The 22,296-nt window shown below is 40.0% G+C and overlaps 2 protein-coding genes across 2 annotated transcripts; both read right to left on the bottom strand.

The window, feature by feature from the left end:
- Positions 1-1,382: 1,382 nt before the first annotated feature.
- Positions 1,383-16,387, bottom strand: LOC116731646 (golgin subfamily B member 1-like). Its single transcript, XM_032581462.1, has 17 exons — positions 16,234-16,387; positions 13,364-13,422; positions 12,277-12,450; positions 11,863-12,000; positions 11,326-11,442; positions 11,068-11,223; positions 10,808-10,987; positions 10,611-10,733; positions 10,428-10,541; positions 9,071-9,377; positions 8,865-8,980; positions 8,213-8,330; positions 8,047-8,138; positions 7,812-7,971; positions 4,107-4,213; positions 2,911-3,034; positions 1,383-1,507 (listed from the first exon to the last, which is right to left on the bottom strand). The coding sequence occupies exons 2-17, from the start codon at positions 13,406-13,408 to the stop codon at positions 1,383-1,385; spliced, it is 2,196 nt and encodes a 731-aa protein (XP_032437353.1). The 5' UTR covers positions 13,409-13,422; positions 16,234-16,387.
- A 2,618-nt stretch (positions 16,388-19,005) lies between these two features.
- On the bottom strand, positions 19,006-21,085 carry LOC116731645 (guanylyl cyclase-activating protein 2-like). Its single transcript, XM_032581461.1, has 4 exons — positions 20,117-21,085; positions 19,893-20,042; positions 19,221-19,317; positions 19,006-19,127 (listed from the first exon to the last, which is right to left on the bottom strand). Exons 1-4 carry the CDS (start codon positions 20,315-20,317, stop codon positions 19,006-19,008), a joined length of 570 nt encoding a protein of 189 aa, XP_032437352.1. The 5' UTR covers positions 20,318-21,085.
- Between the last annotated feature and the right edge of the window lie 1,211 nt (positions 21,086-22,296).

Below are 22,296 nucleotides of genomic sequence, written 5' to 3'. Positions count from 1 at the left end.
CTGAGGTTTAACAGGATCAATCTCAGTGAAAAGTCACGATGTTCTCATCATGCCTGCCTCTGTCTGTGATTTTAGCCATACGAGGTGTGAAGAAATGTAATAAACAACTAAAAGGTTGTATTTTTTTTGGTTTGATTGCAGCACAGTTAAATGATTTTGCATATCATTAAGTCTAAACATGGAAACTGTCAGTTTTCCTAGCTGGCCAGCTGGCTCTGCAGTTTCTCCGTCTCATTCTGTGGTGACAAAGAAGATAATTAAGAAAAAGGTCAAATTACGATAAAGATCACAGGATCTTAATTTCAGCACAGCAAACAGACCTAAAGGAAAGCAGCATTTCTTAAAAGCATAAAGACGTTTGTGTTTACAAAGGAAGGCAAACTTCTCTTTAATGTTGAATTTGGGCAAACATGTTGAAATAGAAGATAAAGAGTAAAAACTAAAGGATCTTACTCAGTTTTATTCATCCATCTGATACTTTAGTGGCACAATAAGAAACTTTACTTTAATCTACTGCAGTTTGGGAGAAACTAAGTTATTTCTAAGTATTTATCTGTGTTTTTATACAGTTTGCATGAAGTTAATTCTGAGTCTTAGAATAAAAAATTTAACTGATTTAACAGACCAAAATATTTAGCTTTAGATAGATTTTTCTGGTCTGTACGTCCAAGTTCCTATCATATGAAAGTATATAAAGCAAAGAAGAGATTGTTAATTATGGTTTAGCAGTATGTGTTTTCAGTTCCTACATAATTGGAGCCCAACGTGGGGAACCCGACCCAAAGCTGGTCAGAGTTAAAGAGAAAACAGATGAAGTTAAATCCAGGTTGGATTTAACTTCATCACAACACAGTGGATTTACAATAATCCACTGTGTTGGTTTATCATATTCAATCCCAGTAAAACACAGTGAAGGGTTATGAAACCCTCATTTCTCTTTTCTTCTATTTCCTTTGTAAATGTGCTTGCAGTTTGGTTGAAGCAGGTTTTGTGGAGAACATTTCAGCTCATTTCCACCTTGTGCCACAGCACAACGTTCAGTAATGATGACGTGTGACACCGAGCGCGTCAGCTCTGCATGTCTGTGGTTAACCACGCACGCCAACCACACCGTTAGCCACCACCGCCAGAGGCACCCTCCAGCGCACACCAAACATGAGCGACCCAACACACCTGAGAAACCCAACATGGCTGCTCTTCTTCATCTACATCAAACGTCACCTGTGTTAGAAGGGTTTAACATGCAGTTCACTCGTCATTTCACCAACTTATTCCTCAGTGGGACGGTTATATGGTCACAGTGTAAGGTGGTCTTTAAGAAGGTGAGCGGTTGTTAGAGGTAAAGCTGCGATGCGGGGAGCAGGAGCGTACCTGTAGCGCCTCTATCCGGGCCTGCAGCTGCAGCCCGGTTCCTCCAGGTCCTGGCACCGCTCCTCCAGGCTCAGGATCTGCTCCTGCAGCTGGTTTCTCTCGAGCTCCAGCTCCTCCACGACGGAGCGCAACCCGTCTGCAACCGCCGGGAGACACAGTTAGAGTCGGAAATGGACTGAGAATAAACATCTTTCATGAGCAAGTGCATCACAACTAAAACTTCCTTTACTGAGATTATTTTCCAAACGGTAATGTAGAAAAGAAATGTGCAGGAAAAGAAAATTAAAATTGTAAAATAATATTGTTTCAAGGAAAACCCTTTGAGGTGCGTCATCTAATTTTCAAGAGGGTAATATTTCATAATAAAAAAAATAACATTTAAAAATAGAAATAACGTTATTTAAAAGTGATTGATATTCTAATAAGTAAACTTATTTTTATAAACATTTAATAATTAAATTTTAAAATTTAATCATTTAAAATAACCAAAGTAAATTTAAAAATACATTTTAAATTCATTATAATTACATACCTATTTTCTAATATTTTTAATTTTATTTTTATAAACTGTAACTTGTACAGTTTATAAATTAAGATTTATAATTTTAAATCTTAATTATAATTTAGATTTAAAAATTAAACAAATCATTAAAAATTTTAAACCAAAGGCAGAAAAAATATATTAGTTTCAGAATAAATAATTATAGTTATTTAAAACATTTTTTAAACTAACTATCTAAGTTTATTTTCATAAACATTTATTTAATTTTAAGAATTAAATAAATCACAAATAAAATGTATAAGTTAAGGGTTGTAAAACATAATAATAAATACTGTTTATTTAATAATTTCGTATTAATCAATCCACATTAACATATCTACCACTTTGATTTTAAAAGGTGAGGAATGTCAGCATCCTGGGAGGAACATGTTTTATTCAGGTGAAGAAAACGACATTTAAGTTTGTTTCTTTTAAATCACCAAAAATTACATCAGTTTTCAATCTAAAAAATCTATTAAAAATCTAGTATTGAAAGTGCATTTTCTGTAATCGACCATTTGGAAATAAAAACTGATGAAATCTTTGGTTCCGTGAGTAAAACAAACCCGGAAGCAGGTGAAGGAGAAACAGAAACAAAATGGGAGGAAATCGTGCAGAAACGCCAAAAAACACCAAACTTACCGCAGATGGACGACATCTTTCCACCCACATTCATAATGATCTCACTTTAACTGAGACACACTGACAAACACTAGCCAGCTCAACCAGCATGCACGTGTCTGAGAAATTAAAATCTTAGAACTCATAATATGACGAGGCAGACGACTGTGCCGGCTGCCACAGCAGAGCTCTGTAAACCAAAAAAACACAAAAACCAGAGATCCCAGTGGTTTTTACCAGGCCAGACGGGGAATGAACAGCCAGGAGTCCAACATGGTGTTATGGAGAAAACAAAACTACCCAAAGGAAACTGAAGCTTCCCACAGTGCAGGTGACTGAGTGCATGCCGGCGGAAAGCTGCCTCGCGGGTCTCACACCTGTGTCGGGAGTACTGAACTCGGGCCACCAACCTCCCATGTTCTCTCCCTCCATCGGGGTCGTGTTCTCCGAGGTTCTGCCGGGGTTCTGGAAGGACGCCTGTCCGTCAAACTCAAAATCCTCCTAAACACAGAATGTTTATTTTAAAAATCCACTCCACTGTGTGGCTGCAAAGAAAGCCCACACCATCAACCCTCCACCACCGTGCTCCACAGGTGATAATGAGTTTAGGCTGATCTGCTGGGTTCCGTTTCGTCCTTCATGGTCCAACACGTCCTTCATCCAGATGCAGCTTTGCCATCTTACTTCTAGAGAGGCTTTCTCCTTTTACCCTTTCTAGCAGCCATATTGGCTCAGAGTCATGACCTTTGACCTTGACCCCGCTAACTGAGGCCTGTAGCGTGAGAGATGGTGGTGGGACATCCAGTCCTGAGAAGACTGGCGGCTGTCTGAGAGGTTTTCCTTTTGGGAATAATCTTCCTCTCTGCAGAACGATGGACAGGCAATTTGGAGATGACCTTTGACCCTTCCCAGACTGTTGCTTCTCCAACATCTCTGTTGTGTTTCCAGTTGGAGCAGAATCAGTTAATCCATGCATCTGATCAGCAGCAACTTGCAGCTTTTTTCCCCATTTAAAGTTTACAGATTTAAATCTTAAGAGGTCATAAAAGGAGCTGAGAAAAACTGGGAAAAACTGGGAAAAACTGGGAAAAACTGGGGAAAACTGGGGAAAAACTGGGGAAATCTGGGGAAAACTGGGGAAAACTGGGAAAAACTGGGAAAAACTGGGGAAAACTGGGGAAAACTGGGAAAAACTGGGAAAAACTGGGAAAAACTGGGGAAAACTGGGAAAAACTGGGGAAAACTGGGAAAAACGTTGTTAGAGGGTTAATAGAGCTCCATGTATGTAACATACTGTAGCTGCTTGAGTGTGCTATAAAATAGAACTATCTGCCTGGAAAATACATAATATTGCCCCTATAAGATAAAGTAAAATCCAAAATAAGTATTAATATCTCATAGTATTAATTATAGTTAATAATTATTTATTTAAAAATAAGATATTTCTAATATTTTTAATTTTATTTTATTAAACATTTCATTTTAAAGATTAAATAATTATTAATAAACAAAAAAATCAAAAGGCAAGAAAAAATATATTCGTTTAAAAAGAATAAATTGAGTTCGCACCAACCTGCAGGCTTCGATGGGCCGGAGCTAGCAGCTTCTTGGCCCCGGGTCGGCCCAGCCCCCGAGCTTGAGCCAGCTCCTCCTCCAACTCCTGCTGCCGGGTGGCCAGAGCTGGATCGGAGCAGCCAGGAAAGAACCAGTCATCCTCAATCAGTTTTGTGCCACAGGGGAAAAGGGGGAGGACGAGTTTGTGGATGGAAGTGAACATTAAAGTGGACTGGACAGAGGAGCAGAAGCGTGACGATGTGGATGGTGTTGGTGGTGAAGAATATGGAAATCACACACAGAAAAGCTTTTTCTAGGAGTGGAAACACTGAGCGAAGAGGAGAGGTGAAAGAATCAGGGATGGAGAAAAATATGGATTTCTATGTCTGCAACACTTCATGAAGAGACACACACTGCTCAAAGCCATGCACACCTAATTTGCATTGCAAAGGAAAACAGCATTCAAACATGTGGGAGACGGAGTGGCAGTGGGAGGAAGGACAGAGCCCGTCTTTATGAGTCACATTTAAAAGCCAACGCTTCATCGCTGAAAACGTGAAATCTGCGCAGATCTGAGAGGGTTCCTCAGGACGGAAGCAGGGCGGCGTCCGAACTGATCACCGCAGACGGTCCCATCCGTTTTGTGCAGACAGGCTGCTTGGTGAGTGGAGGGGGGAGAAAAGGTGGAGGGCAGCTCCAAGCAGAGGGTGAAGCAGAGAGGGGACACAGTGTGTTCAGCGCTGATTAGTGTGTGCACAGCAAGCAGAGTTAGGAAGACATGGAAAGTTCCCAAAATCCGATGAGGCAAAGCGATTCAGTCCTGGGAGGGTCAGAACCGACTCCACTTCAACCCAACTCCAGTTTATCTCAGGGATTTTATGTGACTGACCAACACAAAGTAATGCAGATTTATCAAAAGGAGAGAAAACGATGCAAAGCTTCCAATTAATTCACAATAAAAATCTGAAAAGTGTGGAGTGCTTCTATGTTCAACTCTCCACGTCAATCTATTCAAGCACCACCATTGGATGCAGTTGACTCCAGCAGCTTTGCATATTTTTCCCCAAATCTTTTTTTTTTTTTTTTTTGGAAGATTATTGAAGAAAAGGGAACTTCCCACAGCATGATGCTGCCACCAACATGGCCTTCTCATTCTGTGTTTTTCAGAAAGTAGCCATCAGATACACCTGAGATAGAGCTCACACTAACAGGTACACCCAGAGTTTCAGACATATTTGCAGCAACAACTTTAAACAACCAATGCTGGATGGATGGAGCGTGATCCGACCCAGTAGATCCGTTCATTTACGACGGAGCGTTAGGCCCAGAGTAAGAAGAAAATTATTACGAGAATAAAACTTTAATGATACAAGAATAACTTTGTAATTTATGAGAAGTTGTAATATTACAAGAACAAAGTCATAATACTAAAATAAAGTTGTAATATTATGTGAATAAAGTTATAATAATGTGAGAATAAGTTTGGGATCTCATTCTGTTTGGTTCTGCGTAGATCTTTCAATAATTTCTGATGGTTGCACAGATTTTCTTGAAAGTTATCAGAGTAAAGGAGCCAGAATACAATTACATGACATTTCTGATTTTTAAATGTAAAAGAGGTGGAAATAATGTATTTGTGTTACGTTTTGTGTTGGTCTGTCACACAGATTAACAATAAGATACATTAAATACAGTATCTGAAGTGTAAAAAATATCAGAGAAAGTTTTTCAAGGCATAGTCTGCATGTTAGAACAGAACACACACCCCAATGATGCAGTAAGTTTAAAACCAGTGGCCTCTTACTCTTAATTACTTTTATATCAGACAATATTTGGTCCTCAGTAACTGATAATGCATCAATTAAACACCAATCTGCCTGTTAGTAAGGATGAGAGCGAAGGATCTCCGCCTGAAGCATTTTACTCCTCAGTTAGTGCAAATCTTCCCAAACACTGAGCTGAAGCTGAGACCAGGACACCACTGCTGCAGCGCAACCATTAGACTCCAGACCAACAGAAAAACTGGCACAGAGGACAAGAAGAGAGGGGAAATGGTGTAAAAACAGAGGAAACTAAACGACAGACTCTGCAGCGCCGCCCGTCTCTGCACTGGCTGAAGCTCAACCCTGTAAAGCTGAGAGGAGCCGCAGGCAGTGCAGGGAGCAGGAGCTGCGCTGGAGGTGGAGGAGCCTGCATGCACAAAACTGATGGGAAACGGTTCTGAGTGGCTGCTCCCATCCCCGGAGCAGGGGGCCGGAGAGGGAGGCGGTCCGCGAGACGGGAGGCAGCGCACGCTAACTCAGATCTCCCACATGATGACGGCGAGGACAGGGGAAATAAAGAAACAGAAAGTGATGTTCAGTCAGACAACAGGGGAAAGAAACACAAAAAAACTCCACAGACTCTGGGCTCATTGAGACACGATGGCTGCAGCTGGACTGAACCTGCAGGCGTCAAACTCATCTTCATTTTGGGTCAAATTAAGGTCATAAATGTCCTTAAAGGGCCAGACGTTTTGATAAAACCCATTATTAAACTGTTAAAATATTAATAAATAGATGTGTCTTCATTAAGTACTTCTTAAAATGAAACCATATTTAACATCTTTTCACACTGATCAGTCCATCCAGGATTTCACGATTGTTTTTGTGATTTTTGGCAAATCACAAGTTTTGTGGTGCTAATTTAGAAATGTAATTTAGACTGAGGGACCAAGAAATACTGCCACCTACAGGTGGGAGTTAGCGTCACTTAAACCCATTTAGAGCTGCAACTACCAAATATTTAAGGAATCGATTCTATCAGTTATTCGGACGATTAATCAGATAAAGAAATTGCCACATTCTGCAGAATTTTTTACTCAATATTGGGAATACACTAAAAGAGGAAAATAAACAATTCCTTTATCAAAATAAGAAAATAAATATTATATTGTCTAAAATACAACAATAGCAAAAGGTGCTTCATATTTTCTTACAAAACTTGAACCAGTAGAAGCTCAAACTGGAGGATCTCTGGATGGAAAACATTTACAGTAAAAGGTTTTCTTTACATAAATTAAATATTAATATATGTACATATATTAAATGCCATTTCTTTGTTTAGTTTTTATGCTATTTTTTAGAATCTGTGTATTCGAGATAATTAATTGATTACTAAATTAGACAATTATTTCTGTAATCAATTAATCACATTGAATCTTATTAACCGTTTCAGCTCTAAACACAAAGTTTTAAGGCATTTTTGGCAAAAAAAAAATAAAGATTTGCAAAAATCTCACAAGTATGTATTACCGAGATAAAAAGAATCAGCTGATTTTTTGCATAAATTTTTGCAAAAACCTGGAGGGACTGATTGACGTAGTTTGGTGTCTGTGTTTTTTTTGTGTTGTATTTGTTGCTGCCTCTTGGCCAGGACTCCCTGACAAAGAGGAGTCCTTATCAGAGAGGTTTTTAGTTGATTAACTTCTCAATTAAAATGGATTTTTATCCATTTTACCAGGATAAAAATAAAGGTCAAATAAATAAGAACATAAAAAGCTTTGGCGGGCCAGATTTAGTTAGACATGTGCTTTATAGAGGTGAATCTGGATTTAATGAGACTAAAATAAAAACATGAGAGTTGCTGCGTTATGAAGGACGACGGAGCAGATTAGGTGTGCATGAGGTGAGCGGATGAGCAGAAGGATCCGGTTCTGGTTCCTATCCTGCAGCTGCTGTCTCACCCTCTCGCTCCTCCTCCATGTGGCTGATCCGCAGCGCCATGGCCGCCCTCTCCTCCCGTTCCTCCCGGACGCGGCCCCGGGCGCTCGCCGCCTCCGCCACCATCTCCTGCCACTCCAGCACCTTGCTCTGGGTGTCGTCGGCGCTGCCGGACTCACTGGCCTGCAGACAGAGGGTAGACCAGGTGAGGAGCGGGTCGGGACGCGGCGGGTGAAGGCGGGGGGAAGCGGTGCTGACCTGGGAGGCCGCCCTCTTGGTGAACTGCTCCAGCTCGGCCTGCAGCGTCCTCTGCTGCTCCTCGTACACCACCAGCTTCGCCTCCAGCATTTCTGACAGGAAACGGCCAGACGTTCACGGCCGCGGCCTCCAGTCGGAGGAAAATCACCGGGTTCGGTTTCCTTACCGCTCTTCGCTTTCAGCTCCTCGTACTGATCCACCTTCCACTGGTTTTCCTCCCTCTCCTCCTCCAGAGCCGTGATCCGACCCCGGAGCGCCGTCAGGTCCGGAGGAGCAGCGCCAGCCTTACAGGAAGCAGAAAACAGACATTTTACTTCCATCCGCTCCGTTTTACAGGGTTCACATATTTATCCACAGAAACATTTTATCAAGTTTCAAGTAGTTTAAAGGCAAGTTTGCAGCTTTTCCTTCTCCAAACTTTGGAAATGAAAACAAATCAAATGAAATCTTCAATTCACTATTATATAGTTTATTAGTATTAATAATGTCTTGTGATAGTTACATTCTACACCAGGGACAAGATAAACTAACTAAAATGTAACAATATTTTCTGTCCTGAAATGTCTCACACACCTGCCTGGTCTGAGAACAGTTAGTGAGAAAAATGTGCCTGTGTCTTTTATTAGGCGTTTGAAATATCTGGTTTCAACTGTAAATAATATTTCCCAACTTTAGGCTTTAATCACTTTTGGATTGCACTTTATTGCTCAGCTGAACAGAAATTAAAACACTTTCCAAACCTTGAAATCGCCTCATTGAAATGAGTTTCACTGCAGCTGTTGCAGAGGAAGCGTTTGGATCTGGACGTTAAAACTCACCTGGCTTTTCTTCAGCTCCTCTTCCAGCTGTCGGATCCGAGACTTGGACCAAGCTTTCATTTTCAGGAACTTGGCCTCTGACCTGCTGGCCTCTACCGTTTTTTGCTTTGCTTGAGCTGAAAGAAAACAGAAAACTAATTAAATTATCAGAAACCATGAAACCAACCAGAAATGTTCCACATGTCACCAGTAAAATTAACTCCAACCTTCCAGCTCCGCCATCCTCTGGACGGAGGCCGGATCCGTCGGCAGGTTCCCGGTTCCTGAGGCCTCCTGGCAGACAGGTGGCGCCATTGCAGGCGAGGCTGTGTGGCGCTCCTCCAGCTGCCCCAGCAGCTCCGTCTGGAGTCGCTCCATCTGGTCCTGATGCTGCGCGCTCAGCCGCTGCAGCTCTACCTGGTGCTTCTCCATCAGGTCCCGCAGCTGCGCTCGCATCACGTGCTTCTCCGCCTCCATCTTGGACTCCAGGCTCTCCCGCTCCACCTGCAGCCGCTGGAGTCGCTCCGTCAGCTCCTGTCGGGTCAGACAGAACCAACACAACGTGACAACAGGAGCCAAAGTATTCAGACCGCGGGAACCTTTCTACATTTATTCACTTTGTAACAAGAAACCAAAGATTTATTTTATCAGGATTTGATGAGCAAGAAGCAGAAAAAAGTATAAAAAGATTCTGATGTGGAAGGAAAATGATTTTTTTTTTTTAAATTACTAATGAAAAAAAAGGTAAATTAAATATTTTTTAATTAAAATAATAAATAAAATTTCAAAATTAAATGAATATACAGTATATACAAGTAAAATAAAAATAAATATGCTAAAATAAAAAAATGCATAAAATAAAAACATGTAAAATATATAAAAATATAAAAAATAAAGATAAAATAAAAGTAAATATATTAAATAAATAAATAAAAATGTGAAAAGCATTCAGCCCTTCTCAGTGAACACTTTGAGCTCCTGTCCCTACAGGTGCAGCTGCTGGTCTGTTGGGCTTTGAAAATTTTTCTCAATCTTCTTTTAAATGTCTCTAAACAGTTGTCAAGTCTTGCCACAGATTTATTTTGTACTTTGACTAGGCCATTCTAACACATGGATCTGCTTGGATCTAAGCCATCCCATATCATCTCCAGCTGTGTGTTCAGGGTGGATGATGGAGGGGGAACCATCAGCTCTGACCAGCCTTCCTGTCCCCACAGCATCATGCTGCCACCACCGTGTGTTCAGGATGAGTCCAGTTATCAGTCTATATCAATCTGTCTGGAGCGACATCGTGTGTTTGCACTGGACTGAGGGATTAATAAACATTCATGATACATTAGTCTGATTTTTATTTGTAAGGAGTGTCAAAACTTTTGAGGTCGACACATTAAAAAAAGACAGAAATGGGACGATATCGATGATGAAGCAGGTACATTACAGATTCTTACATTTATGAAAGTGTAAGAAGAAATTTACGGGGTACACATTTATTGATGCCATTTCCCTTAAGGTAACCAGAGGGTCACAAACTCGATTTTTCCTGTTAATTGGTTTGGTTTGACGGTAGAGAAAGGACCTGCTGACCTTGATCTGCTGGTCCCTGCCGTCCACCTCTCCCTGCAGCACGTCGATGACCTGCGTCTTCCCGTTCAGAACCTCTTCCTTCTCATGCAGCTTCTGCTTCAGAGCCTTCAGCAGCTGGGGGAAAACAGGAAGTTAGAAGGAGTTTCTAAGCGTTTCATTGGACGGTGAGCGGCGGTGCGGTACCTGCTCCAGGTCGGCGCTGGCGTCTGATTTGGCCGCCAGCCTGAACAGCTCCTGTTCGTGCATCTGGTTGATCTCCATCAGCTGATTATCTTTCTGAATGATGATGTCTTTAAACGTCTGGATCTGAAAACAAGATGGCGGCGTTATTTCTGCCTCTGCTGAAATAAGCTGCCGTGAGCTGCCGTGTGGAAACCTACGTTCTGCTTGAACATGCTCTCCTTCTGGCTGTACTGCTCCTTCTCTGAGGCCAGCAGCTCCTTCAGGCTGTCCGTCTGCTCCAGTAGCAGACTGTAATGCTCCTCTGACTCCTCTACCTTCTTGGTCAGGCTCTGCACCAGCAGCTGCAGCTCCTGCATCTCTCCGCCGACCTCCAGCACCTGAGAAGAAGACAGGAGTTAAAACATGTGGATGCTTCCTCCATCAGAGAAGCAGGGGTTGGATGTTAGAAGAGCTTCACCTTCTGCTGAGGTGCAGCAGCTACAGGGTGATCTCCGGCCAGTCCCGTCTGCAGGTGGACGATGTACGCCTCCTTTTCTGCCAGCCTCCTGTCCCTCTCTGTCAGCATGGCGTCCATCTCCTCTCCTCGCTGCTGCTGAACCTCCAGCTCCTTCCTCTGGAATCATTCAGGAACAATAACATCTACCAAGACGTCTCCCAAACAGAATAACTGTAGACAGAAATAACTGAGTTCATTTGCACAGTGAATATTATCCACCTTGTTCTCCAGTTCTCCCTCTTTCAGAGAAAGCTGCTGCTCCAGTTCCTCCACCTTCTTCTTCAGCAGGACGATCTTCCCCCGACTGGCCTGCTCTCCTCCTCCCTCTGAAGAACCCTGAGGGGCAAACAGCTCATTCAGCCGCCATCATCATCATCATCATCATGTAAATAAAACTGGAAAATAAAACCAAAGAAGAAGTAAAAAAGAAACAACTGGAGATTAAATATGATTCAGTAAAACAAAACTGAAAAAATTAAATATCCTACCATACAAAAACAAAATAAGATCACTCAATAAAAACTAAAACTAAAATAAAATTTAACGAAAATAAAAAAATGTAATTTATTAGAAGCAAAGCAAAGTAAAATATATTAGAATATGTAGCAGAATAACATCTATGACATATTTTAAAGTAAAACAAGAAACTAAATAATAAAATCTAAAAAAATAATAATAATACAATGAAAATAGCAAAGAAAGTAACTTAAATCTGTAGAGTTCATTTGTTAGTGGAGATCCTGTCTTTCCTCAGACCTTCTTGCTGTGAGTCGGCGTTCCAGATTCTCCCTGCCGTTTCTTCAGCTCCTCCAGCTGTGATGTCAGAGACGTCACCTTGGCCTTGTTCTGGAGGCGGAGCTTAGACAGCTTGGCCTCACACGCCTCCTTCTCCCCCTGAGGCACAAAGCCCACAAATCACCTTCGGTTTGGTCAGAGCAACTGAAGCTGCATTAATTATGGAGGATAATCAATACTGATTAATATGGTTCTGTTTATTTCTGCCTTTGTTTTGGCGTTCAGGTCAAACATTCACTGAGTTCTTGTCTCACATCCCGTCTCTCAGTGAATGCTGGACTTTGCCTCCAGGGGTTAAAGGTTAACCAGATCCAGTTCCAGGTTGTAGGCGGAGCCATTCAGAGTGGGCGGAGCCTGGCAGGGAGCCGCCCTCACCTTGAGCTGGTCGTCTTTGGAGCGAAGCGTTGCGTCTTTTTCCCGGATCAGCTCCTTCAGTTGGGAGACGAGCTGCTCCATCTGGATCAGCCGCTCCGCCATTTCCTCCACAGGAAGTTCTGCAGCGCCAACAGAACCTGCAGCGGCTGCAGCGCCGCGAGGGGAGCCGGCGCCCTGAGGAGGAACGATGAAAACCACAGATCAATCTGTTTCTGGATAAAACTTTATGTAGCCAAAGCATATTACTAAGAACTTATTGATTCTTTTTTATGATTTATAATAGAAATGCAGTGAAAATAATCGGAATAACTGACAGGTTTCTACTTAAACAGCTCCTTCAGTTTTCACTTCAGATTTCCAGACTTAAACTTTAATTTTTCATCCTTTTCAAACAACTTTACAAATATAAATACTGAAGTTTCCAGAGGATTTATGGCAGATGTTGAGAGAGTGAGAGACATGCAGCAAACTTTCTACTTTACATTGAAGCACAGAAATAAACTAACTGATTAAATACAAAAATTTTACAATTATTTCTAAATGCTGCTCTGAATAAAGTAAATACAGCATTTCAATATGCCTTTTCTCATCTTAGATAACAACTGAACAATATTATGAATGACTGCCTTCATACTGAAAACAGTTCAGTGGGATTCAAACAGGAAGTTGTAGCTCAGTGAAACGCACCAAGGTCAGCAGTTTGACTGATCCCTGTTAATCTGGACATGAAGCTCAACATTAACACAGATAAACCTGCAGTTATGAAGTCAGAAATACCTGGAGCTTCAAAAGTTATCACTGCTGGTGAAAGCTGGTTGTAAAAATGCAGCAGATTAAAAGTATGGGATCATTTTATTGCTCCATAATTGGAGAGCTACCATCCTGCAGCGATGCATCACTGCTCCGAGTCTGAGCTGAAAGACTGGAGCTGAGGAGGGAATTCACCATCTGGAGCAGAAATGCATCTAAAATCTGCAGGACAGCTGAACCAAACCTCTAACTGAATGATATTTTATTTCAAAAATGTTTCTTTTTGCTCTTTTAGATCATTTAGTTTGTTTTTAAATGATGCAAATTCAGGACTTACAGAGGAGCCGGGCTCTCCCTCTTCCCCAGAAAACCATTTCAGCATGGTTGATTAGAGCCCTGGAATACACAGAGACACACACACACACACACCCACACACACGCCCACACACACACACCCACACACAGAGAGAGACACAAGAAGTCAGCTTTCTCTTTCACATTCCAACAAAAGGCTGCTGTTCAGGTATTTCTAGGAGAAACACGGACCAGTCAAATCAGATTAACGTCCCGCAGCTCAAATAAAGAAACATTCAATGTTTTTCTACCCAGTTTAAATTATCTTTGATGGTTTGAGTCCTTCATAAATCCTCAGCAGGGGCGTAGTTTAGTGATCTGTTCTCACATAAAACAAACACATGATTTTCTAAACTCAACTCATTTGGTCTATAATAACTCAAACCAACAGCATGCTCTATTTAATACATTAATAAAGGTCAGGGATGGACACTTAAATGGAGATTATCTTGTAATTGGTCCATTTTATGTTGTGTTTAAAACATTTCATTTCTTTTTGTTTTATGTGTTTTCATTATTACAATTTGTAATCAGAATCAGATAAACTTGATAAAAATCAGGAGAAATCAGGGAGAAAATTCAGATTGGTGCATCACTAGTTATTATTCCCTCTGGGTTATCTGGATGTGTTAGAGATAGAGTTATGAATGAATTAATCTGATTCTGATGTTATTTCTGTCATTAATCCTCCTGTCTAAAACATCCTACTGATGCTGATTATTATGAATTTTGAGAAAATTAACAAAGAGCCTGTCAAATTATTATTTTTTCCAACACCAAACATGTGGTTCACATGGGACCAGTGCAGGGTCATGAATCCATTTAACAATTATTTTCCATCTGTGGTTCTGGAGGAACAGTTTGATCATTAACTTCCTTCTCTGATGCAGTTTCCAGTTTTCCATTTACTTCCCTAAGAGGCCTAAAGCTTCCTGCCGCTCATCACGTTCATGAAAGTCAAAACTTTATCCTAAAGAACCTAGAATTTATTTTTAAACTTTAGAACCAACAACCAGCCAGTCGTTTCTCTTTGCAGTTGAACCAACAGTGGTGGCAGCATCATGCACAGTGTCTGGTTTGAACTTGTGCAAGAAATTTAATCCATGTCAAATATTATAGTTATATTTGCATCATACAGTCCATATAACTTTGCTTCTGTGACAGGATCCAAACGGTTCTCTGGATGGGGCCTGAAACACCAGAGCCAGCTAACAAAGACTCTCATGTTTAAATATTCATCATCACCATGTGAGGGAATCAGATGACCTCTGACCTCAGCAGAAACGCTCTGAGGTCAGAGGTCATGTGATCGCTGGGACAGGAGCCACGCCTTTCACCGCTGGACAGAAGAAAAACTCCTGCAGGATGTTTAACCAGCTGCTGGGAGAATGACAAAAATCTCAGATATGAAACAAAATATATCCAATATACCTGCTGTCTGGCTTTTAAACATAAGGAAAAACTTTATTTAGATTAAAAATATCTAGTTTATTTCCCTGTGAAAATATTCTATTCTTTCATTTGGCCAAGCAGATAAAAAGCAGATAAATTATTTGCTATATAATCAAAAACAAACGGTCCTTTGCTGGAACTCATTTGAATTGGTTCTGACTGGTTCTGTTGAAGAATAATTCAATAAAAACGTTGCTGTTTGCAGCCCAGACCAGCAACATGTCAACGTCTGGTTCTGGCAGGGAAGTTTTCTGCTCCTCCGCAGGGTGGAAATAATTATCATCTAGTGACTGAAGGAAGCACAGAAAAACAGAAAACAGGAAGAAACCGCAGCTGAAATCATCCAGCCAAGATTTTCTAAAAACTAGTTTCAATAATCAAAGAAAAAATCTAAATAATTTAAAAAGCAGTGCTTAAATGATTTTATGGCTAAATGGTTGAAATACAAGTTCTGTCTATGAGTATAATATGAAAATATATGAATATATATGGATATTTAATTCCTGACCAATTGATATGTCCCAGAAACCAGCGTAGCACGCAATAAAACAATTATATTAACAATATTAGTTCTAATATGGGACTTTAAATAAGTGTAAAAGCAGCCAGTAAATAGAAAAACACAATGAGAAAATGTGAAAAAATACTGATCAACACCATTTTAAAAAATTAAAAGCACAGCAGCTGAGAAATTAAATAAAAATAAATAAACAGGACATTGAATATCTGTTACAGCTGATGGTAATGTGTAATATCTTAACATTAACGTTCCTCCTAAGGCTCTTTTCTCTTTTTAACCAGTTTATGTAGGATATAAACTGTCTGGTGAATCTTTCCAACTATTCCAGTGATTTATAGAAACACAACATTCCTATAGAAGCAGAAACAAGCCAACCTGTCAGGACCCGAGGCCTGTTCAACACATGATCTGCCTCATTCATTGAGCCTGTTGGCTGTCCAGCCAGAGTCAGAGTGCAGATAAAAATCCGGTCAGACTGGTTCTGTCACGCAAAACCACAGCAGTTTACAAACTGGTGCAGCTCTGACACATTAAACTGGGCTAATCTCCGAGTTTATGAGGAGCAACAGTTAAAACCAGCCCAAATCCAGCAGAGCAGGAGCCAATTAAAAACATTCCTGATCAGATTATGAACTGCTGTTATTTTCTTACTTCCAAATCCATATATTACATTTCATGAACACAATACAGACGCCGTAGATACACCTTAAGGCTTCAGCAACAGGCACAGACATGTCAGCAGATTAAAACGCTGCTTTAAACCAGGCTAAGGCCACACACCGTCCAGTAGCTTGGAGCTAACTTCTTAGCTAACCATTTAAACGCCTCTCGGCTCCCCGTCGGGTCATAAAACACGCAGGTTGTTCCGTTTGAAAGCTTACCGCGCTCACAAGTTCATGAAGAACCCACCCGAGTCAACACCTGGTCCAGAAGAGTCCAGCAAAGTTACATTTTATTACATTTAGAGTACAGATCTTCAACGGGACAGAGGTCTTGGACACATTTGTCAACAGACTGAGAAACGTCTGCGCATGCGCAATTCGAACAGGAAGAAAAAAACCTTTCCACTCTTTTTCCATCAGCAGCTACAAAAAGAGATATTTCCAATAAATTACATTCGCATGGATCTAAAATGTATATCACAGGAATGCAGGTAAGGAATAAAGTCTTCTGTTCTGTTGTCATTTGTTTTTCCTGCTAATTTTTTTTTGTTCTTAACGTAAAATATGAATCAAAGAAGGAATATTTTCCAGGAGAACTACATGGATATCATTTCCGGTTTTGCTTCCAACCTAAGAAGATTCAAAAAAGATTTTGAAATTGCTTCCTTTTCATGTGAGTACACAATGAGAAAGTGGATTACTATTATTTTATTAACTATTTAAAACATGCCTCCTTGTTTTTCTTACTTTTAAAAATTCAAACGTAAGTAGATTTGTTCACATTTTATTGTACAAAAAACAAAATGAATCAGCGATTCCTCTTGGATCTTTAAAGGCGAGGGAGAAAAAAATAGATATCAAATGAACTCATAATGTATTTTCCTTCCTCAGCATCCAGTCCTGCACCATGGTGAGTCTGGTTGCCTTGCAGTGTCAGAGGCAGTTTTGATTTATAAAACTGGGGGAAATGAGATGGTCACCCTGTCCTGCTGAGAGACGTTTGGGTAGGTGATATGATCCTTACCCATTATGATTGATGGAAAGGATGGTTTGAACTTCCTCCTTCTCCCTCTGCTCTCTGGTCTCCGTCCATCCCTTTTCATTTGGGGTCATAGTTCAGGTATTATCTGAACATTTGAATCAGCAGCTCCCAGTTATAAAGACAATGCATTGTTTGCTTATAATACAATAACTCTTCTTGCAGATCATCTTTTGAAAATGGTTTTACTAATTCCTCAGACTCATTTACTTGTAGTTACCAACAGATTCCTGTTGGACCTGCGATCAAACTGAGGAACCTGTTTTCACTTTTTCTCCAGGATTTATTCCCTTTGAAATGAGGCAGTTATGGTTGCAACACTTTTATATCTTTGCTTTTAACTTCTTTTCCATGTAGATCATTAAACACTATTTGCTTTTCTGCACCGTTAGAGTGAAACTATCTTTTGGGGTAAATGTAGTCTTTCTTCTCCACATTTGAAGCTCCGTTTGGTTGGTAGATCAGTGAGTGGATTATTCTGGATCGAGTTTCTGATTGCAGTTGATGTTCCAGAAAACACTCACAGCTCCATCACTCTATGAAACCTGTCTCAGCCTGATTTCTTGGCCTTCTAATCTCTCCTCCTAATCTTAAAAATAAGCGTGGAAGTAAAAAGACGTCTGTGTGAAGGCAGCAGATATAATTCTGGCGGTTAAGGAGCCTTACAGGCTAAGAATAGTCCGTCTAATTCAATAGAGTAAAAGCCCCCATAAGGTCTGCATGAAGCGACTGGAGGATCGTTTGGATCTGCAGTCTGATTCCTGTAAACGCAGAAACTAACACATCAACCTGTTACGCTGACAGGAATCTGAAAAAACCCATTAAAACCATAAATGATGACAAGTCAAGTATAAAGAGAATCAAACTAGTCATTTTTCCAAATGTTTCATTTATTTTTCAGTAAAAGTGGAGTCTAATGAAGAGTTTGAGCAGCTAAAAATGACTCAAATTGCTCCCCAGTTTTATTGTAGATTTTTCTAAATGAAGCTTTGCAACATTTCAGGTAAAAAACATGTTGTGATCATTTGTTTAAAACAGGCACAGAGTGAAAAACAGTTACAGACCAAAGTGAAAACCATCTAAAGCATATCTACAGTTATTTTCTACTCATATTTCCATTTAAATTGATGACAGATGAAAGAATAATCATCTTTTCAGAAATAAAATCTACACGTTTTCAGAGTCCAGTTTGGTCACTGACCTCAGAAAGTATATTTTATAATATCTCTGATTTTTTTTAATGTTGATTTATCTGTTTGCAGAAAAGTATGTGTGCATCTGAAAGTGAATAAAACCAAAATATCCTTAAATAAAATAAAGTTGAGCTGCCAAACCTAAGAGCTTGTAGTTTGGGTTCTACAGACTCCTGGTTCTGGTGTTCGTATGGGGTTTCTGTTCAGCAAAAGAGACAAAATGTGGTTCAGAAAGTTGTACAATAAAAACATCAACCTTCCATGTTGGAGGAAGGTTGTTTAGACTTTTTAAAATATGAGGTCACAACAGTGTAAAAGGTGTTGTTAAGCCTGTAGTTATCAGTTACAGACAAATTGTTGGATTAATCCAAACTTGGAAATTTCCAAAAGTTGAAGCAAAAGTTCAAACAGTGAGAGGAGTGGAATAAGCTTTAAATGAGACCGAGCGAAGATCAAAAAGCTTCTGCTTGAAAAATGAAAATGTGTCGATCCAAAACGTTTGTCCAGCTCTGCAGAGCAACGGCTCAGCAGACAGAATCCACTTTCCCAGAGTAACGGCTGAAGATCCTCTATCAGGACGCGCCAACCTGCTGAAATGCTAAGTTCTGTTGGCAAATATGGATTATTTTGAAGGAAAATGGGAAAAACCTTTTCCCAGAAAAACAGAACCTGAACATTAAGGCTGGCCGCTGAGGTTTAGTCCAGTGTGTCTGTTGTTCTTATGATGGTAAGGCTGAATATTCCTGCAGTCTGGAGGACTCAGTTTTTCTTCTGCTGGGTTTTAATGAACCAGGTTTTAGGTGCTAAGTCCAGTCGGAGCTGCTCCATGAGCCACGGATCCTTCTCTGCTCCCTCAATAAACTCCTCCAGAGATATCTGACCTACAGACACAACACAAAGTTTAAGAGTTCACACTGAAAGGAAACGATACTGTTCATTTCAAACAGAGCATCTTCCTCCATGTTTTCACCTACTGTCTTTGTTTTTGTCCGTCAGCTCAAATATCCTGTCGCAGATGTAGTCGACAGTTTCCACATTCGAATCATTATGCCATTTAATTTTGGTGATGATCTGGAGAAAAAGAAACATGATTATGTCAATATTTTAGCAAACATTTCCATGATTTTGGACGAAAATTGTGAAAATGTTCATTCATTTCTACAAATTAATTTATTCTATGATTTCTCTAAAAGGTGATGGAGATGCAGAGATGGTCCCTGCTTCCCTGCTAATATTTCTTAATTGGTTTCTGCCAAAAGTTGCACAGTTTTTTTGTGGTCATAGTTTGAGATGTTAAGATGGCGGCTTTGCAACAATTTGTCTCCAAAAAGCAAAATGCCAACGGCTCTGAAGTCAAAGTGTAAACAACAAATAAAAAACAGAAGTTATTTAACCTCATAACCACATTTTCAAACATTTATAAGAGATATTTATGACAGTATTTACTACCATGTTTCACAGCCTGCAGGTTGTAAAGTGAGGAGGATTATCTGGAGTAAACAGCTTCTCTGTGCTGCTTAAAATACTCCAGGGTTCACAATAGTTTACTTTAAAGCTCAACCAGGTTCATGTTAAACTTTCCAGCTGCTCCAAATGCTTTTCATGAAACAATAAGACTTTTTAAAAACCTGGAACTGAAGACTCACTTTGATAATACGCCTCACTTCCTGATTGGTCAGGCAGCCGTTCCCATCGTTGTCGTAAATTTTAAAAGACCACTTCAGTTTGTCGATGAGTTTTCCACGAAGAACGAGGTTCACGGCTGCCACGTACTCCATGAAGTCCAACTTACCGTCCTAAACAGAACCAGGAGAGATGCTCTGTGGATCACTGAATCCTAACCCTTTTTCCACACCAAAACACACATTACCTTATTGGTATCAAAGGATTTAAAGACAAGTTCAATGAAAGCCACCTCCTCCTCTGATGATTTGCTGCTGACGCCAAAGATTTTCTTGAATTCATGCAGGTGCAGGTTTCCACTCGGACATTCATCGGTGAATTTCCGGTACAGTTCCTGAATGTTCTGCAGAGTCACTTCTGTATCGGTGGTGGCCTGGACCTGACCCATGACTTCAGGCAGGAGGCAGCAGGAATCCCCTCGGGTGTCAGGTTACGGAGCAGGAACATCAGGATCCCATCGGTCTGCTCGGACCTTTCCAGAACTGGTTCTCCTACTTCAGGAACACCTGCTGAACAGATCCAGTTATATCCCAAACAAATCCCAACCTCTAAGGAAAGACTTCTGGAATATTTCCTAACTGCTCCTTCTCCACCATGCAGTGAAATAAAGTTGGGGAACTAATCTGCAGAGTGTTTGACTGTGGAGAGTAGCAGAGATTAAAAGGCTGAATCCACCAGAGCGTAAGCGAGTGTTTGTCGATGTGTTGATCCGATGAAGCGTGTGAGGAGGCGGTTTACCCAGGCTGACCTGGCAGGAGAACAGAAAACAGTTCTGTGATTGGAGCCGCAAAGATATAAACAGCTTCTGAACGAGCTGCATTATCAGTGTCTTTATGTTCAGATTTAAGTTTAACACCTTTGTTGTTTGATTGCTGAATTGTAAATCAATATTAGTTTAACTGACTGAGAAGCTTAAAATATCCCATAATGTTTCTAATATACACAGAGACTTGATCAGGTGTATTTATCTCCAGTTGAGATGTTTTCTTTTCCATTCTTCCCGCACTTCCCTGTTCCACCCACCAGATGTCCTCGCTTGTTTTTCAGCCTGATTTTATTATCAATAATCAAATCCCACAATCAATAAAAGCAGAACCAAAAGGCAAAAAGTATCTCTTAGTATTTCTGATCTAAATGAAGAGATGTGGAGTCATTTCCTGGGTATTTGTTAGAGTGACTTTGGGTTTCCTTTCAGACGTTTCATCATTTAAGATTTTCTAATGTAAAAATCTGAATATGAAGAACACTTTATAACATTTTTATTGAAAATCTCTCTGATTTTCAATAAAAATGGTCCGAAGCTGAAAAAGTTTGGTCTGATTTAATGTCAAGCGGTGAGAAAAATCATCAGTGTGTCTTTTTAATGAATTCTCCTCATTTTAAAAGCTTCCTCTGTTTTGAAGATCAGTTGGAATATCAGGTTTATAAGTTGTAGTAAAAACAGGAAACTTGTCCCTGCAGGTTATCTTTAACCTGCTGATCTGGTTAACCTTTGGTTCCCCGGTCCAGTCAAAGTCCCTCATCCTCACTGCAGGAATCAGCATTCATTTGTTCATTTTTAGCTGAAGCACAACATGAATCTGTAACTTAAAGTTTTATTCACCTTCATATCCTCACACTGACAGCCTCGTTAGATTTAAAGAGACACCGAAATTTTCCAATCTGGAAGTTGGTAAGAAATCAGAAGAGCTTTTAGTGTTGAGGTGAGAAGAAAAACATGTTTTAATTAATAAAATGATGCAACAGGAACTTGAGGTGATTTGTATCATCTTTTATAAGACTTATTGTATTTTTTTCCAAAGTCAGTGTTTGTTTTGCAGAAGGTTGTCAGACTAAGATACAGTGTATGAAAGATTTTAACATTTTGCATTAAATCCACAATCAACACTTCCAGATCAAGAAATTTAAATATTTTTAATTAAAAGTGATTAAATCAGCTGTGAGCACCAAAACTTTAGCTTTTCAAATATTTACACAATTGCATCACTTCCTATATCACAGTCAATGGAATAAAATATTCCAAGCTGAGTATATAAAAGAACACAAAATAATAATATTTATTTATTCATTTATTTGGGGCCTGGAAGTAGATTTGACTTGAAGTTTTTCTCAGCATTACAGAAAAACGTCAGCAGAGGGCAGCAGACTGATTTCTACCCCATCAAAACTGACTGGTTGATGATATTATATTATTTATTAACCTTTATTTCACCAGGAAAATCCCTTTGAGATAAAAAAAATATCTCTTTTACAGGTGAACCCTGGCCAACACTGGCGTCGGCTTGCAGAGTTTACTAAACATTTGTAGCAAAACAGAAAAAATGAATATCATAAACAAATTATTTAAAAGATTTCAGTTTCAGTCCT

The sequence above is a fragment of the Xiphophorus hellerii genome, chromosome 13 (assembly GCF_003331165.1).
Source record: "Xiphophorus hellerii strain 12219 chromosome 13, Xiphophorus_hellerii-4.1, whole genome shotgun sequence".
NCBI lineage: Eukaryota > Metazoa > Chordata > Actinopteri > Cyprinodontiformes > Poeciliidae > Xiphophorus > Xiphophorus hellerii.
Note: the sequence above shows the minus strand (reverse complement) of the source record. Positions and strands in the feature narration are given on the sequence as shown.

Bases quoted from the DNA above. Each gene is read 5' to 3' on its own strand.
- LOC116731646 (XM_032581462.1), bottom strand. From the start codon at position 13,408: ATGCTGAAATGGTTTTCTGGGGAAGAGGGAGAGCCCGGCTCCTCT. The intron at 12,451-13,363 runs GTAAGTCCTGAA...GTTCCTCCTCAG, and splicing joins AGGGAGAGCCCGGCTCCTCT to GGCGCCGGCTCCCCTCGCGG. The intron at 9,378-10,427 runs GTCAGCAGGTCC...CTGACCCGACAG, and splicing joins GCAGGGACCAGCAGATCAAG to GAGCTGACGGAGCGACTCCA.
- LOC116731645 (XM_032581461.1), bottom strand. From the start codon at position 20,317: ATGGGTCAGGTCCAGGCCACCACCGATACAGAAGTGACTCTGCAGAAC. The intron at 19,318-19,892 runs GTGAGTCTTCAG...CTTTTTCTCCAG, and splicing joins AAGTGAGGCGTATTATCAAA to ATCATCACCAAAATTAAATG. The intron at 19,128-19,220 runs GTAGGTGAAAAC...TTGTGTCTGTAG, and splicing joins GACGGACAAAAACAAAGACA to GTCAGATATCTCTGGAGGAG.